At 37.5% G+C, this 17,713-nt stretch overlaps 2 protein-coding genes across 2 annotated transcripts; both read right to left on the bottom strand.

Annotated features, from left to right (window-relative positions):
• Positions 1-159: 159 nt before the first annotated feature.
• LOC146609236 (formyl peptide receptor 2-like) lies at positions 160-2,368 on the bottom strand. The gene is made up of 2 exons (XM_085346580.1): positions 2,189-2,368; positions 160-972 (listed from the first exon to the last, which is right to left on the bottom strand). Exons 1-2 carry the CDS (start codon positions 2,366-2,368, stop codon positions 160-162), a joined length of 993 nt encoding a protein of 330 aa, XP_085202706.1.
• Positions 2,369-10,109: 7,741 nt separating this feature from the next.
• LOC146609235 (N-formyl peptide receptor 1-like) lies at positions 10,110-12,621 on the bottom strand. Its single transcript, XM_085346595.1, has 2 exons — positions 12,442-12,621; positions 10,110-10,928 (listed from the first exon to the last, which is right to left on the bottom strand). The coding sequence occupies exons 1-2, from the start codon at positions 12,619-12,621 to the stop codon at positions 10,110-10,112; spliced, it is 999 nt and encodes a 332-aa protein (XP_085202721.1).
• Between the last annotated feature and the right edge of the window lie 5,092 nt (positions 12,622-17,713).

Below are 17,713 nucleotides of genomic sequence, written 5' to 3'. Positions count from 1 at the left end.
GCACAGATGAGGAAGGTTAGGTGGAACCTCACATGCCTGTTTTGTTGAGCTTGAATAAATACTATCAAATACTAGCGTCACGATCACTGGCAGAAACCACACCCACTCTCTCTTTTTTGCCCCCACAACATTAATGTGTTCCAACTTACAACTTAAATCCTAAGAGTGATCAGTGGACTGAGTAGTCTGGCCTTCCATTTCATCTGCCAAAGCTCTTCTATAAACTCTTGTCACACTCTGTTTAAATCCCTCATTCATTTTTAGACCCATGCAAAAATACAACAGTGGGTTCATACAGCTGTTAAAGTAGGCAACACCCTTTGCTACAGGGTACCAGATTTTCACCACTGCTTTTTCATTGTCCACCATCTTCACCAGTAAGAGGCAGTGGTATGGCGCCCAGCACAGGAAAAAGGCAATGACCAAACATGCTATGATACGCAAGGGGCGGGACTTCCCTGACAGGCGGGTGCGTCGGATGCCTACTCCAGCCAGGATGTAACAGACGAGAATCACTATGAAGGGTAATATGAAGCCGCACAGGAAGTGGATGGAGTAGAGAGCTACTTTGGTGCTATTGTACCCCTCTGGATTCTCTATTGGGTCCACAGAACACCAACTCAAGTTTTTTTTGTCCATGTACATTTGACAATTAATGACATAGGGAATGCTGAAAAGAATCGCCACGATCCAGACGCAGACTGCCACCACCCTCGCTGCCCACATGGTGCGTCGCCGCTTTGTGAAGACGGGCTGCCAGATGCAGAGCACTCGATCCAGACTGATCACAGCCAGCAGGAAGACAGAGCAGAACTTGTTGGTGTATTTGAAGAAGCCATAGAACTTGCAGACGAAGAGGCCAAAAGGCCAGTGGTCAAAGAAGAGCATCTGAGCGAGGGAGAAAACCCATGTGCAGCAGAAGATCAGGTCTGCTATCGCCAGGTTCACCAGCCACACGTTGGTGACTGTCAGCTAAGCAGGACGAAAATAAAACAAGATGGATAAAAAAGAGGAAGAAAGTGAAAGACATTAATTAGGTGGTAAATTTCATTGTAAGCAAACCTGTTATATTGTCAAATATATACAAAATACGAATTGTGATTGAGCGTTATTGAAATGCTACTCTAAAGAGAAAATTAAGTTCAGTTATGGCCGTTGAATAAAAAAAATAAAAAAATAATAAGGATTTGAAGGTCTTTAAAGTCCTATAATGACTTCCAGGTGACGATACAGAGAACAGATGATGAATGTGATGGGTAATCTTGCTGCAGGCCCTGCTGTTAAGTAATCCAATGATTTCTTTTTTTTTTTTTTGCAGCTTTTTTGTTTTTCTCTTTGAAGGCTGTTTTGTCTGCTGTTGTATAGTTTCCATATCAAGATCTTATCCAGTATAATCGAATGTTTGCTACTGAGGAGTGCTTAAAAGTCTTAGTTTTGGAAAAGGGCAGACTTTTCTTAGTGATCTGAGAAAGTAAAGTCTCAGTTGAATCTTTTTTTACTAGTGCCACTCAGTTAACAGTCTATTTAAGATCATCACTGACACATTTCGGAACCTAAAGCTATAAACTCCCATCACTTCCTCTCCTGCTACTTTTAGTGTCTGGGGCTTCCTCTGATGATGTCTGAAATCTATGATAAGCTTTTTGTCTTCTTGATATTTAGTGTTAGATGAAGTCAGTTGTGCACTTTATCCCTATAGGCAGTCTTGTTATCTGCTGATTTAACTATACTTGTGAGGTAATCAGAAGTACATGAATAAGTCTGGAGGTAGTATAATATTGTATATTTAACACAGACTTTAAGCAATCATGGCCATTCAATTGGCTGATAACATTCTATCAGTTTCCATTCATCAATCTTGTAACTAATTAATTTACTTTCCCAAAGCTATTATCAAATCTATCTATACCATCCAAGAAGTCTGTCAAGAGTTGGATTTCCTTGTCTGCTGAAAAGTTTAGAATTTTTTTTTTTATTTTAAGCTCAGTGACATTTGATAAACATTCAAGCCTTACAAGTTATGTACCCATTGATTTTAGATTTTTTAACCGATTGTGGCTTTCCTGGGTAGATGTTGTGAAAGTATATTTCCTGTTCAAAGAAGCTGCCTTTTAGGGTGTTATAAAATATTGTACAGAAACATTTCAAACTCAGAAGGTATTTGAAACTGATTATGCAATATATCTACCTTAAGTTTGAATCCAGCCACCCAGATCACCACAGAGTTCCCCGTGATGCCGAGTACAACGGTCAGTGTGTACAGGATGCTGCTGAATTTTTTCATCATGGCATCAATATCCACCACAGTTGCCTGGGCCTCCTCAGAAGGCTTGAGTCCCAGGGTGAGCAGAGAGGCATTGGGAAACATTTTTTGTCTGGGAAAGAGAGAACAGAAGAATTTTACGCTATCATGTAACTCCTAACCTAACAGACGGTGATTAAGAAAATGTAAGATTATATCACATGTTGCTCTACGTTATCATACTCCCTAACACTATTTTAAAATGAAATTGTCTAAAACCTAAAAGAAGGGGAAAACTGCAGGTAAACAAAGCAGAAGATTCTTTTTACAGAGATCATTTTAGGGAATCCCAAATACAATTTGTGCAATCAGAAGTTGTTATGAATTTATGTTGTTAAAGTCAGAATAGGATTTTTGCCTCACATCAGCTGCCTTCATGTTGTGCATTTGGGTCCTCCTCACAAAGTTCAGCATAAAACATGGATAAGTGTGAAATGTTTCTTCTTCACCCATTTTTTGTTCAGTCAGTGTGTTTATGCACCACTTTGCATTTAATTATTTATTATTTTTCATCTCTGTCTCTCTCATAGTGTTTTTTTTGTCCTACAATCCTTCCCTCAATCCCAGTTTGTCAGAACTGACTCCCGTCCATGAGCTTGGTGGTGCTGAAGTTTCTCCCTGTTAAAAGGGAGTTTTTTTCTTTCCATTTTTTTTCTCTGTATTATTGTAGGTTCATCACCTTACATATTAGGTCCCTTGTTGACAGTTGTTGTCATTTGGCAGTAATCAACTTAGGACTTAGCAGCTCACTGTGCACCTGGATATTGGACTTCCCGAGCAACAGACCCAGAACGTCAGGATGGGAGAGCACACTTCTTCCACCTTCTTTCTGAACATCCCACAGGGGTGTGTCCTCAGCCCTTTTTCATGCTCACATTTCACCCATGACTGTTGTGTAATCCGCACTAGTAACACTATTATAATGTTTGCTGACAACACCACCATCATAGGGCTGATCGACAACATGAATGATTCAGCCTACAGAGAGGAGATTCAGCATCTGAAGCAATGGTGTGAAGACAACAACCTGCAACTGAACACAGCCAAGACCAAGGAGATGGTAAATGACATCAGGAGAACAAAGCAATGGGAGCACTCCACTCTCTACATCGATGGAGAGGAAGTAGAAAGCGTAGAAAGCTTTAGTTCCTTGGCCTTCACATCTCGACCAGCCTTACCTGGTCCACAAACATTTCTCACAAGGTAGGAAAAGCACAATAAAGGATGTACTCCCTCAGGAAGCTGCATCAAGCCCAATTACCCCAGAAACTGCTAATTAACTTCTACAGCTCCATCATTGAGAGCCTTCTAGCCTACTGGTGCAATTGGCATTTCACCAACACCCCTCAGAGACATCTTTACTGGCAGACTTCAGCAGGAAGCCAGTATTATCATCAAAGACCCCTCAATTAGCTTTTTTACAACTATTTTTTCAAGAATTCTTTTAGATAAAAGGAAGGTTGGAGATTGGTTTATAAAGACAGATGGGCCAACTAATGGCTTTTTACATATCGGTTTAATTACTGATACATTGAATGCCTTTGGTGCATAGCTCATTAATAGAGATAGATTTCTCATATCTATGATCAAAACATTAATGGTAGGACTTTCTTGAACAGTCTTTTAGAAATGGGGTCTTATAGACACATTGATGGCTTGGAGGAAATAAATATTGAACTTAACTAAACTCTGATTTTTCAGAGTGAGCATGTAAATAGTATTGAAAATAGCTGTACAAAATGATATGTCTGTGAGATGGTTAAACTATATATAATTTTTTCTCCAGTGAGTGTTTTGTGATGGGAATCATGAAGTTATTAATAGTTACAGTTGAGCTCTGATGGCTCAGCAGAGCTTTGACTCTGTGTCAGCCTGGCTAGAGTGTTGAAAAGAAACCTAAGGTTGTTCTTATTTCCTTTAATTGATGATGAGTAATACAGTATATCCTGTTAGAGAGGGCTTTTTAAATAGTCTTTTTCCAGGTTAAATTACATTCTTCTAAATTAGTGACACATCATTTCCTTTCCAGCTTATCTGTTTATCTGAGACTGTCCTTTTTTAGAGGAGACACACTATCCAGGATAGTGATGACACGAGTCAACATTATTAATAAGATAATAGACCTTTGTGGGTAAGCTTAGGTACCTGTGCTATATTATAGGGGAATATGTCATTGAAGAGTTTTTATTTTATTGTTAAATGTTCAGTTTCTATGCCATACATTAGAACAAGATCCCAAGTGTGATTATAGGGGTGCGGACTTATTTATATTTACATATTTATTTTCTTGTCTGGAAATGTCAAACAAATCATATAAATATGCACTTATATGCTAATAACCCATTGCATTTGCTCATTATCAATGTGGGTGTAAGTTCTTTCAAAGAAGGCTCGCTGAAATTCTCCCTTCTTTCCTTCTAGCACAGAAAGCTACAACTAAGAAATCCCTTCTAATAATCTTTTAGATACTGACCTCTCTCTGCACCAGTGCAGTGTGGATTCAAATGACTACGCTGCTAAGCATTAGTAGTGTGCGGACTGATAGTAAAATATCGACTTCTCCAATGCCAGATGTTTTATGAATCAATTCACATTTCAAATATATCTATATTTTAGTAATTTGGGTCCAAAAAGGTTGATTCTGTTCATCTGGACGCAGAGTTTTCAGTGGGAGAAACGTTTCGTCACTCATCGAAGTGACTTCTTCAGTCTCAGATGACTGCAGGTTTCCTCAACCTTATAAACAGTACATTTGCACAATAATTGAAACCAGCCCACTATATGAACAATGGGCTGTGAGATCAGTTCCTTGATCATTAATCCTTGGGGTGGACCAATTTTTGGCAGAGCGTGTTTTGGGGTTTAAAAGCCACACAGACACAGTTTTAGGAAAAAATTGGTCCACCCCACAAATCGGGTCCCCCGACACAAACAGAATCATATAGTGTACGCTGTTAAGTGCCCGGAGGATGGCCATGGTTTATATATCGACAAAACCAAACAACCTGTGGCAAAGCGTATGGCACAACACAGAAGAGCTAATTCATCAGGCCAGGACTCCGCAGTCTACTTACACCTACTACACCTTGTTATGTTATAGTTTTAACAAGCGCACGAGAATTCGAGCAAACAGTTTTTACTTAGTCATTAGATGGTATTGTGTGTAAAATTTTGAGGTGCATTTTTTTTTAATTCAATCTATTTTGGAATAAGGCTGAAAAATGACAAAATGTGGAACAAATGAAGTGCCATCAATACTTACCGGATGCATGGTACTAGTCTACATTTCTACAGAGTAATCAAATTGCTGCTATGCAGATGATATTCATTATACATGTCTAACACTTGAAAAGTGATAATAATGTCAAGCCGTTGACCAGAAATGTTATAGCTCTGATCCTAATCCATTTGTTCCTGTTGATGTAGAAATCAATTCAGGATTATTTTTCAAACACTTACTTACATAAAAATGTAATTAACCATTCATGGCGAGGTATTGAGATTAGTTTTTTGGTTTTATTACTATTATTAATTTTAAGATGTACACACCTTGTCTCAATATGAAAATGATAACATTCTTCGTGTTACTCCCCATATAATATAACATATAACATGATATGATTTTAAGCACCACACACACATACTTGGAAGTGATTTCGAGATAAAAAAGCTCTGGCTGTGATATTTTAAAGGAGTAAATAATTGTTTAACGATTTTTTTGCTAATTATGAAAAAAGAGTCTATAATGAAAATTAAAAGATCATTACTTCATGATCACATCAAAATGAACTGTGGTGGTAGAAACCTTCACAAAGCTAAAGAAGTTAGAAGTTAGTTAGTGTTCAGGGCGGTGTTATGTCATAAATTGAAAACTGAAGTCTTACCAGTAGAAAGAAATACAGTAGCACTTCAAAAGAAAAGATCCCCAATGACTGAGAAAAAAGGTTTTTTCTGCTGTTGAGAGACGTAAGGCTACTGGAGTCAAATTGCAAATAAACGTGGGAGTGCAGGGACAGTACAGTTTCTTTAGCCACACACAGTAAAAAGAAGAAAACCCCACCACCTTGTGGTTGCATGTCCAACCACTCAAAATAAAGTTTACATCTATGTCCATACAGACATCACTAATATAGATTTAAATATTTACTTTGAAGGAAAAAGGCCCCAAAAAAAGTCTTCCTCTCCGAAGCTATTAATACAGTTTCTTCCTCCATCTCCATCACCGTGTGACTCATGGATGCATGTTTGTCAGAGATATCTGAGGAAATGGCAAACAACATTAAATTTGTAACCTCCATCCCATGGTGAGCATGTATGAAATGTCCCGAGTGCCAAAATGAGTTAATTAAATAATTAATTAAATGTGTCGTTAATTAAATAAAATTGTAATTAATTAATAATCAAATATATCTATCATTATTTAAATGTCAATTCATTTCATTTAAAACATTTTAGAAGTTATTTCTATTTCCAGTTTTAATTAGTTGACACATTTAACTAATTACTTAATTCAATCTGTGTTTTGTTTTTATTTTAAAATTTACTGCTACTGTCACAAACACACACTCACACACACAGGCATACAAACTACCATTTAGGGTTTTTTTTAGTAGTCAGTGTGTCTGATGATTTTTGGACTAGATATGACAGATCAAAGCTCAAGTATGTTTGGTAAGTATAGATATGGTAGTGATGGCCTTGAAGCTTTCCATCCAACTGGTTAAAAACAGGTTCATTTCCAAAAGCTTCATGTGTACACAGACCCCCCCTGCTGGTCAAAATCTTTCAACTACTTCTTACAGCTTCTTGGTTTTCTTACAACAGTGTCATCATGGGAATAATCATGATGATGTTTGTGTTTGTGGGAGTATTGCAATTTCAATTTCCTGTGTATGACTAGTCTTTGACAACAAAGCTGGTGTTGACTTTGACCAAAACTACAGTAACATGTTTCATTATTTACAGGAATATTACGTATAATAGCTCAAAGTGTTGCCACACAGGAGGAAATGCTTCTCCTTTCAGCAGGCTCCATGAAAACAACCTCCTCATGTCACTGGGAAAACTCCAACATGAACACTAACATGCAGTTTTGGGGGGTAATCCATGGTGCTTATGAATATTCGTGAATCACATCAACACTCAAACCACATTCTGAAACAGCGAGGCTTCACACATCACGACCGATGTCACTCATCCTTAAAGAACCTAGCTATGATATGTACTTGATAAAGGATTTCCTGGATTAAATCCTGGCACAGTGCATCACATCACTAGTGAATAGTCTTTTTCCTTAGAATTTACTATTGTTCTTTTTGCAACAATTTTAGAATGTTCTCATGTCTGATTTGAAAGTTTGCATTTACATTGGCTGTTCTTGTTTGTCCTCCTTCACCCCGTGCAAAGTATAAATGGTTCATTTTCCTTCTACCAACTTTTTCCTTGTTACTGGCTATTTTATAAAAATCAATCAATCAATCAATCATTCAAAGACAATACCAAAGTGCTGTACATAGTACTTTCGAAAATACTTCGTCTTGTCTCCTGAAATGTTGAGTCCTGATCTTCAGTGTTCCAAGAATCGGCCTGTCTGTGTAACGTTTTACACATTTGAATACTACTTATGTACTCTTTAAAATAAATAGATAAATAAATAGACCAATCAGGTTTAACATTATGTATGATACTGCATGATGCTGTGTTGGTGCCAGTTCTGATGTTCATTCCCATTGTTGGTGCTTTCAGTTGCATGGGTCACCATGGGCATCTTGACAGGTCTGTGGCTATGCACTGCCCCATTCACAACAAACTGCGGAGTCTTTGCTCCCCATGTACATGACCCTTGGCCACCCATGACCCTATCATCACTGTCCCTTCTGTTTCTTCCACGTTTGATAGATACTGAACATTGCAGACCAGAACATCCCACAAGAGCTGTGCTTTTGAAGATGTTCTGACCTCGTTGTCTGTCCATCACATTTTGGCCCTTGTTATACACGGGTGCCATGATGAAGAGATAATCATGGTGTGGTGATATTAACCAGAGCCTGCTATGTGCTGTGGCCTGAAGACAGAGCTGTCTTTCTGATGTTCGGTGGGTCCAGCCTTACAGTGTCCAGGAGGATAATTGCCAAAACAGATCTCAATGGAAGTTATCTGCTTACTATAAGGGGTAGATAATGTGTGTCACTGCTCGGCCTGGCGTCAGACTGTGTGTTCTGTCTGCTTTGAAAGACTGTGAAGGTTTAAAAAATAATAATATTCAAATAGATGGAGCACCAGAAAAACAAAAGTAATGGAAATTAATTTAAAATCATTTATTTAAAAATACATTTGTATTATAGTTGTAATACAAATAATCTAGTTTAAATTGAATTGATTGCACTGCTATAAGCTGCATTTCATTATGTACAGAACAGTCTTGTATATGTAATCCAGCGGCCCCAAACTCCCGGGCCACGGACGGGTATCGGTCCATGAGTCGTTTGGTACCAGGCCGTGAGAGTTGAGGCTCGGCTGTGAAATTTATGGTTTTCAGAGTTTTTATTGGTTTTTGACATTATTTTTTCTTTTAAACGGTTTTAGCGTTAACTCTGTGTCCCTGGGTCTTATCCCATGTGTTATAAATAAATCTACTTTTTTTGGTACTGGTTTTATTTTGTTGTATTTATCTGCGACACTTCAAATGCCGGTCCGTAAAAATATTGTTGGACATAATGACAGACATGTCTGTGGTGCAAAAAAGGGTTGGGGACCGTTGATATAATCTATATTTAATGTACCCAAATGAAATATCACCCATTAAAAGTCCAAAATGTTTGTAAGTAGTTAATGAGTTTACACATTCAGTTCTAATGTGATGTGTATCTTTGCAAAAAAACAACAAAAAACTTGTATATTTAAGAGACATTCACCATTAAAATGATATTTCCACATATAAAATAACTAGATTTAGCTTTTCTCTTTTTTTCAAATCATTGAGAAAATCATTATTTCAGTTACAGTACATTAAAGTGTATATAAAATCAAGTACAAACTGGTGATTTAATCTATTTCACATAAAATAATTGTATTTAATAGGTATAAGTGTTAAATGTTGTTATTTACTAAACCATTAACATTACTTTAAAAACAATATCACTCCTTTAATGCAATACTACTGTATTACATTTGAATTAAAAATATTTGCCTTTAAAAACACTTTGAATTTTAAAATTTTACTAAATACACACACACACACACACACACACACACACACACACACACACACACACACACACAGACAGACAGACAGACAGACAGACAGACAGACAGATAGATAGAAATAAGTTATAGAATGATGAGATTTAGCTTGGCACTGTTCAGTGAAAGTGCTCTGATGCTAAATGGCTTTTAAAGAGTCACAGAAACAAAATAAAATGACAATTAAAAGCCTCTAGCTTTTAAAACAAGAGAAACCTGGAGCAATCCCCCTGGAGCTGCAGACACTCTAGAAGAAGGATCACAAAACGGTGTTTCACTCCAGTGTGCCAAATATATATTTTCTTCACTGAGCACAGAATGAAAGAAAACACCTTTTCACAGTCATACCTACTAATTCTTGCTTCACATAAACTGCAATGAAAAGCTACAGATTACAAGTTACATTAAAATAACGACTTTGCTATTGCCATTTCACTGCTATACTAATGGTTTATATAAAGATATGCATTTTTCTTAGCTTTAGGATCATTGGGGGAAAACTTAAACTTTAGCTACACCCACTTATTCCTGCCACTAAAACAGTGTCGTGTTTCAAACCAGAGCTTTAATCCAAAGAGCGATCAGTGGACTGAGTCATCTGACCATCCATTTCATCTGTCAGAGCTCTTTTATAAACTCTCATTACACTCTGCCTGAAACCCTCTCTCGCTTTTAGACCTAAGCAGAAGTACAATAGCGGGTTCACACAGCTGTTAAAGTAAGCAACACCTTTTGCTACAGGGTACCAGATTTTCACTACTGCATTTTCATTGTCCACCATCTTCACCAGTAAGAGGCAGTGGTAAGGTGCCCAGCACAGGAAAAAGGCAATCACCAAACAGGCTAGTATACGCAGAGGGCGGGACTTTCCTGAGAGGCGGGTGCGTCGGATTCCCACCCCAGCCAAGGTGTAGCAGATCAGAATGATTGTGAAGGGAAACATGAAGCCACACAGGAAGCGGATGGAGTAGAGAGCTACTTTGGTGCTGTTGTAGCCCTCTGCCTTCTCTTTCGGGTCCACAGAACATTTAGTCAGGTTGTTGTTGTCCATGTACATTTGGCGATGAATGAAGTAGGGAATGCTGAAGAGGATCGCTGGGATCCAGATGCAGACTGCCACCACCCTCGCTGCCCACAGGGTGCGACGACGCTTTGTGAGGACGGGCTGCCAGATGCAGAGCACTCGATCCAGACTAATCACAGCCAGCAGGAAGACAGAGCAGAACATGTTGGTGTATTTGAAGAAGCCGTTGAACTTGCAGAGAAAGAGGCCAAAAGGCCAGTGGTCGAAGAAGAGCATCTGAATGAGGGAGGAGACTCGTGTGAAGCAGAAGATCAGGTCTGCTATCGCCAGATTCACCAGCCACACGTTGGTGACACTCAGCTTTAAGGAGGAGAAAATAAAACGAGATGGAAAAGAGAAGAATGGAAGAAAAAAATGTATTTATATGAAGCAAGTCACCAGATTGTGATATTATCAGCGATATTAGCAATTTTAAAATATTGGCCTTCATCTTAATCTTGTATCAAACTCAGTAGGTTGTTATTATCAGTAGCATCAATAAACATCTAGTGTTTATGTGAAAAAATACATTAGAAGAAATTGTATCACAAGGCAATTGCTAAGTGAATTAGCAATTCACTTAGCAATTCAGCTAAGTGAAATAAACCTCTGCCCAGCCTCCAAGTGGGGATTTGTGTTCCTATTTTAACTTGCAAACACACCATCCATTACTACCTCTGAGAGGGTGACCAGCTCTCAGTAGGAGGAAGAGGTGAGACAGATATTGACTGATAATGATCACTCATTGGGCTGATAAGGCCAAAGGCTGATGGGGATGTACTTATTAAATTTAGCCACACTGTGCACATTGAGACCCAACACATTGTGTTTCAACTTGTACAGTCATAATCAGTGCTTTAACTTATTAAGTCTTGGTCAAAAATAAGTTTAATCACACCAAATCAATGGATATAAGAAGTTTATTAACAGCTGGATTTCCTTATATGCTGATATGACTAGAAACGATGACAGAAGGGGTTCATTAACAAAAGAGAAGAAAAAAGAGGGTTATTTGGAGTTATTTAAGCCAAGGGTTAGTGGGTTTATTTATCAAGAAATCACTCAAGGACATTCACAGAGTGGTATCGAAGCCACTCCTTAGTTATCTTGGCTGTATGCTTAGGGTCTTGTTCTCTTGGAAGATGACCTTTCACTTGTGTCTGAGGTCCAGTCGCTGTTGAGCAGGTTATTAGCAAGGATGTCTCTGTACATCATGATGAGCAGTGCCCGGTTTATTACAGACATGAGGCTTGGCATTCAGCCCAGTGAGTTCAATCTTTCTTTTCAGAGAACCTGATCATTTTGTGTTTCATGGTCTGAGACTCCTTCAGATACTTTGGGGGAAACTTCAGGTCGGGTATAATTCCCTGGACTTCCTGTCTTGGTTTGCGCTCTGACATGCACTGTCAGTCTGGGGCTTAAATCTGACAGCTGATCAGTGGAAACAGGATGCACCTGACCTCAAAGGCTGTAAATATTTATGCACATGTTATATTTTTGCTTCTTATCTTTAATAAAGTATTAAGATTTTCAGACAAACTCAAATATCTGTACTTCTACTTAAGTGATGAATGTATGTTCTTTTGCCACCTCTGCATTTTGGCACGCACTAAGAGGTGAATGATAAATCTACCATTGAGTATTTTGTAATCAGTATACTGGTTGCATTCATGCACTGATATGTAACATTAAAAAAAACCCAAAAAACACATTTACTGAAGCTGTCTCAAAAACTCTTGCCTATAAAATATTGTACAAACTAAATATGAGAATTTCACAGAGATACTTAAAACCTCAGAAGGTATTTGAAATACATGTTTCACTTTATATCTACCTTAAGTTTGAATCCAGCCACCCAGATCACTATAGAGTTCCCTGTGATGCCGAGCACAACGGTCAGTGCATATAAGATAATGGTGACATAGTCCGTTATGGCATTGATGCCCATCATAGTTGTCTGGTTCTCCTTTGAAAACTTGAGCATCTGATTGGGCAGAGAGACATTGGAAAACATTGTGTGGCTGTAAAAGAGAGAACAGAAAAAGAACAAAATATTACTCATCATGTAACTCCTGATCTTCCAGACAGTGAATAGGAAGTCATAAGATTACCTCACACGCCGCTGTATATTATCATACTCACTGACTCCCTAGATGATTTTTCTTTGGCCAGCTAAGGTATTTGCTTTGATTCACATTGGCTGCTATCTTCATCTATTTAGGTCTTTGTCACGCTGCTCACAATGAGATATATATTACTTTTACAGCCATTGTAAAGAAAATTATGTTGCTTTATATATCAAGTTACAATAGAAATAACCAGTGGGTCTTCAAATGGGTGAACAGCTCAAATGAACAAAAAAAATGACATCATTATTTATCTAACAAAAACCAAGATGCAGAAGCAGTGAGTCAGAGACTGAATGTTAGTCTTACTGCTTCCATAGGAGGACATACACAGCAGTGATCTCAGAGAAGCAATTGTTTCTGCCGATTAGTCTGTGAAATGGTTACAAGGCAATTTTAAAACAACTTGACTTGTTTTGGCTGTGTATGGTTCTTCCACATGCTACTAAGGCTGCTGTTTCTTAAATGAATAAGCTGTTACATTTCCACTATGTTTTATTTCATTAGACTTCAATAATCCAATCCAATAAACATTTACCATTTACAATAAACACGACTCAATGACAGAATAAGCTGTTTGGCAAAAAAGATTTGACAAGTTTTTTATGGTCGCAGCCGACACACTCAGCTCTACTGCTCAACCCATAAATGCATTATCCTTACAAATGTGCAAATGTGGCACCACTTATGGGGGTAATAAACAGGTTTTGCAGTGGTAAGAAATATTCATCCAAATATACAAAATATAGTATATATAAGTGTGTATAAATTATATATGCATATATGTATGCATAGGGGTGTAATTCTTGACCAACTGTTGGCTGAAGGTTTTGTTGTATTTTAAAGTGTGTGTGAAATGGTTAAACTTATCGAAACAGGAAGTATGTTATGAAAATGGATCAGGTCTGAAAAAAGATTATGACATTAAGCAAATTTCATCATCTGATAAAGCTCATGTTACAGAGTCAAAAGCTTAAAAACAAGTAACAAGTGGTATTTGTGATGAGATCATTTCCTTAGACCTTAATCTTTGAATACATGTGACTCTGGCAACAATTCACTAAGGTCTAACAGCTTAAATATACTAGTTTATATAACTTAACAATAATCTAATTTCTGCTATGCAGAAGATATTAGATTAAAAGCTGCTAATAACATATTAAACTGTCACCCTGATCTGTAAAGAGGCCTGATCTTGTTCTTGTTCATTAATCAGTGCAGATACATAGTAGAATCCTGTCATGATCCTGGGTCGTTTGACCTAATGTTTTGGAGTTTTGGTTTATTCTGATGTTTATGGTATGTTTAACTTATTTAGGTTATCTAAGTTCATTTGCTTATTAGTTTCCCTTTGTGTTTTCAACCCCTGTTAAGTCTCCCTTGCCCTTCATGTGTTTCATGTCTGTGTGTCTTATGTTGTCAAGTTCATGTTCTCATGTCTGCGTCTCATTATTTTTCCTGTTTTATTTTGAAAGGGGTCCTGTGTTCCTATGTTCAGTGTTTTTAGTTTTACTCTCCCCTTGTGACATCGTTATGTTCATGTGTGTGAGCTGTTTTCCCCATGTGTTCCCACTTCCCTCATTAGCCTTCTGTGTGTATTTAGTCCGTGTGTTTTCAGTCATTCCTTCTCAGGTCTGCCTCAGCCAGACTGTGACAAATCTAGCCTGTACTCACACTTGTAACACAAGCTATCCCCTGCTTTTAGGAAAAAAATTGATTTTTCAATTCCTCCACAGGTTAGTGGCAACTACTTTCACTCTGTTGAGGCGTCAGGACATATGGTGACATATGGTTTTCTTTATCACTATATTTTTGCCTGTTGCCAAAAAATGTATCAGGCTATAACTTAATGTGCTGTTTTGGGTATTTTGACCCTGAAGTTTTAACCCATAATGTAGTTGAACATGAAAGATTTGAGCGAGATGAACAAATTTTGAACACTAACTACAAAGAAATTCATTATATATGGAAAACTGTCTGGGTTTTAGTATTTGTTAGTTTGGTAAAAAGTTGTTATTACAGTTGGCCCCATCATGCTTTGATGCACATGTTTATTTACACTTTAGATGCCTACAAGACCACAGGTCAGCTGCTTTAGAAGAAATTCTAGTTTCATTTCTTTATCCATGTTAAGGTTCCTAAAACTTTCCTTTGGAAAGGCAAATTAAATTCTCACAAAGACATCCTGTTTGTTTAGGTTAATAACTTTCATTTCCATCAAATAATGTAGCATTCATTTGAATGAATGTGTTCATTCCTAACACATTACCTAGTCGATATCAGTATAGATATTGAGTTGGATTTTCTCCCATTGTGGGAGATCTGATGTGGTTTCTAAATATTTCTTGATTTCGTTTTTTTAAAAAACTGCATGTAAACAATTTAATTCATCATAAGCTCTTTTCCAATCAACTATACATAACCAAAGCTCTCTATTAAGCAGAAAAACCTAATATTACATTTAAACAGGCAGGAAAAACAAAAATGCAAAAACACGAATTAAAAAAATAAGAATTTAAGTATCATCTGAGAGATCTAACCAAGAAAGAAAAATTGAATTTCTTACCTAAAATATTGAGCTAAAGTGAGCAGCTTCACTCTTAGTAGTCAGAGGCAGAAGTGAGGATGTATTTGTTTGTCTGTCCTGTAGTTACTTCAAGTTTGGCTGTTACATAGTTTGTGTCATGGCTCTCACACATGTGAATACACACTCCCAGACACAGTAACACACCCTCCATTTCCTCTTTTTTCACGTCATGTGTCTGGCTTTATCTTCCATTCTGAATATAGTTGTTTTTTTTTCCCTCACACAACCATACCCACATTTCCCTCCCATTTTTTCTCAGACATAGATTCACACACCAATTGAGCATAAGTCCAGAAGTGTGAATAAGTTATTTAAATCCAATTGCAGAATTGTTTTCTGTTATAAACTGTTCACAGCTGTTTCCAAGAAACAAGGCCTTAATTGGCATCCAGCAATGGAAAGTTGATTCATCCATCCATCCATCCGCCCATTTTCATCCGCTCTGTTGAAGAGTGAGATTTTTGTAGGTAAAATCTCAGGACTGAGTGGCCTACTTACAGATGGAAGGGATGGAAGGGGTTCTGTTTAGGCAGAAGGCTCAATAGGGAATGTCATCAGTATGTGCATAGAAAATAATCATATTTTAAGCAGAAACTAAAGTCCTGGGAGGTGACTGACTCCAGCAATGCCTTCAGCAACTAGACTATGCTGAAGGCACTAGAAACTTCTGCAAACATCTGCCTTCTTTCTGTTAGCTAAATAAAACTCTAAAACCATTTTTGCATATAGTCTTTCTTATAGTCTTGCTTAATATATCAAAACAAGGAAAACCAAAATGAGAGTAGAAAAATGTTCTTACTCATTTAAACCCATGCCTTAATAGTTGTTAATAACCTCTGGCTCTCTTCCACAGCATGTCTTTTGTCCCATTTTCCACACCTTATCTCTAACTGGTCGTGGCAGATGGCCGCCTCTCCCTGAGTCTGGTTCTGCCAGAAGTTTCTTCCTGTTAAAAGAGTGTTTTATTCCTGCCCACTGTCACAAAATGCTTGCTCATAGTGGGGTTTATCTGATTATTGGGACTTTCTCTGTATCAGTGTAGGGTAACTGCCTAATAATATAAAGCACCTTAAGGCAGCTGGAGTTGGCACTATACTCACCATACACACACAGCAGAACATCCAGTTAAATTGGGGTGAAATGAGTCCAATGTTTTGTTGTTGTTGTTGTTTCTTTCTGTCTGATTGCCATGGTGAATTGTGTGTGTGTGTGTGTGTGTGTGTGTGTGTGTGAGCTTCACTGATGATGTCATTTTTTCTCTACTCATGCATGTGCTTCACCCAGGGTGAACAGGACGGAACAAACTCTGATCAGTTCTGGAGCTGATAATTCGGAGTTACTTATTTTGGAGTTGAAGTACGTTGATTATGCTTCCTGGAACAGACTCCTGTCCCAGGTGTGCATGCAGAGGATAATAATGGGGAATCCTACAAAAAGGAAGTATAGTTTCCCTATTGTTAATGCCTCAAGCACCAAAATGCATACAATATATCCAGTCTAACCCTGACTTTCACTGTCAGGTAAAGCTGTTAAAATGTATTTTCAGGCACTCAAGGGAGAGTTAAGCATTGATCCAGGAGAGTTGTATCCGTTAACAGTCTAAATATATTTTATTTTATTCTTTACTCTATTTAATTTGTAAAATATGTGTACACACACACACACACACACACACACACACACACACACACACACACACACACACACACACACACACACACACACACACACGTAGAAAAACATTTAGTATATACATCCAGAAATGCATATACTATTATATATTGTACATATATTTATTAGTTTCAGATGTAGCCATTCTTTTATTTTGCTTGTTTACATTATTGTATTTTGCACAACTCTGTTGCTTGTGAAGCTCGCACACAAGAATTTCACTCACATGTACTGTACCAATGTACCTGCACATGTGATGTGACAATAAAAGTGATTTGATTTGATTTAATGGTGTAGACTGTTATTAATTTGTGTTATTAATATTTAGACAAAGAATTTGTATGCACTCATTGCATTTATAAATTGTAGTCCCTACTTCATACACAGGCAGTATGTGCATTCGACAAAAAACAAAGTAACGTCACACACACACACACACACACACACACACACACACACACACACACACACATATATAAAAATCTGTTTTTTGTTACAGTAACTATATATAAGATCAAGTATATTAATCTTAGTGTAAAGCATTTTCATTTTAATTGCATTACAATGGTTTGCGTTGAGAAATCACAACAGATTGATCAAAACATGGAAATTTATTCTTCTGAGCTTTAGGATAAATCAGAGAAACACAAAGATTAGCTACACCCACTTCTGTCAGACTCTTTTTTTGGCACAGCAACAGTGCTGTGTTTCAACCCAGAGCT

This window comes from Diplotaxodon limnothrissa, linkage group LG22 (assembly GCF_057381915.1).
Source record: "Diplotaxodon limnothrissa isolate DT_005_m linkage group LG22, D_limnothrissa_male_GT1.1, whole genome shotgun sequence".
Taxonomy (NCBI): Eukaryota; Metazoa; Chordata; class Actinopteri; order Cichliformes; family Cichlidae; genus Diplotaxodon; species Diplotaxodon limnothrissa.
Note: the sequence above shows the minus strand (reverse complement) of the source record. Positions and strands in the feature narration are given on the sequence as shown.

Excerpts from the sequence above, each read along its gene's own strand:
- LOC146609236 (XM_085346580.1), bottom strand. The coding sequence starts at position 2,368 with ATGTTTCCCAATGCCTCTCTGCTCACCCTGGGACTCAAGCCTTCTGAG. Across the intron at positions 973-2,188 it reads TGGCTGGATTCAAACTTAAG|CTGACAGTCACCAACGTGTG; the intron begins GTAGATATATTG and ends CGTCCTGCTTAG.
- LOC146609235 (XM_085346595.1), bottom strand. The coding sequence starts at position 12,621 with ATGTTTTCCAATGTCTCTCTGCCCAATCAGATGCTCAAGTTTTCAAAG. Across the intron at positions 10,929-12,441 it reads TGGCTGGATTCAAACTTAAG|CTGAGTGTCACCAACGTGTG; the intron begins GTAGATATAAAG and ends TCCTCCTTAAAG.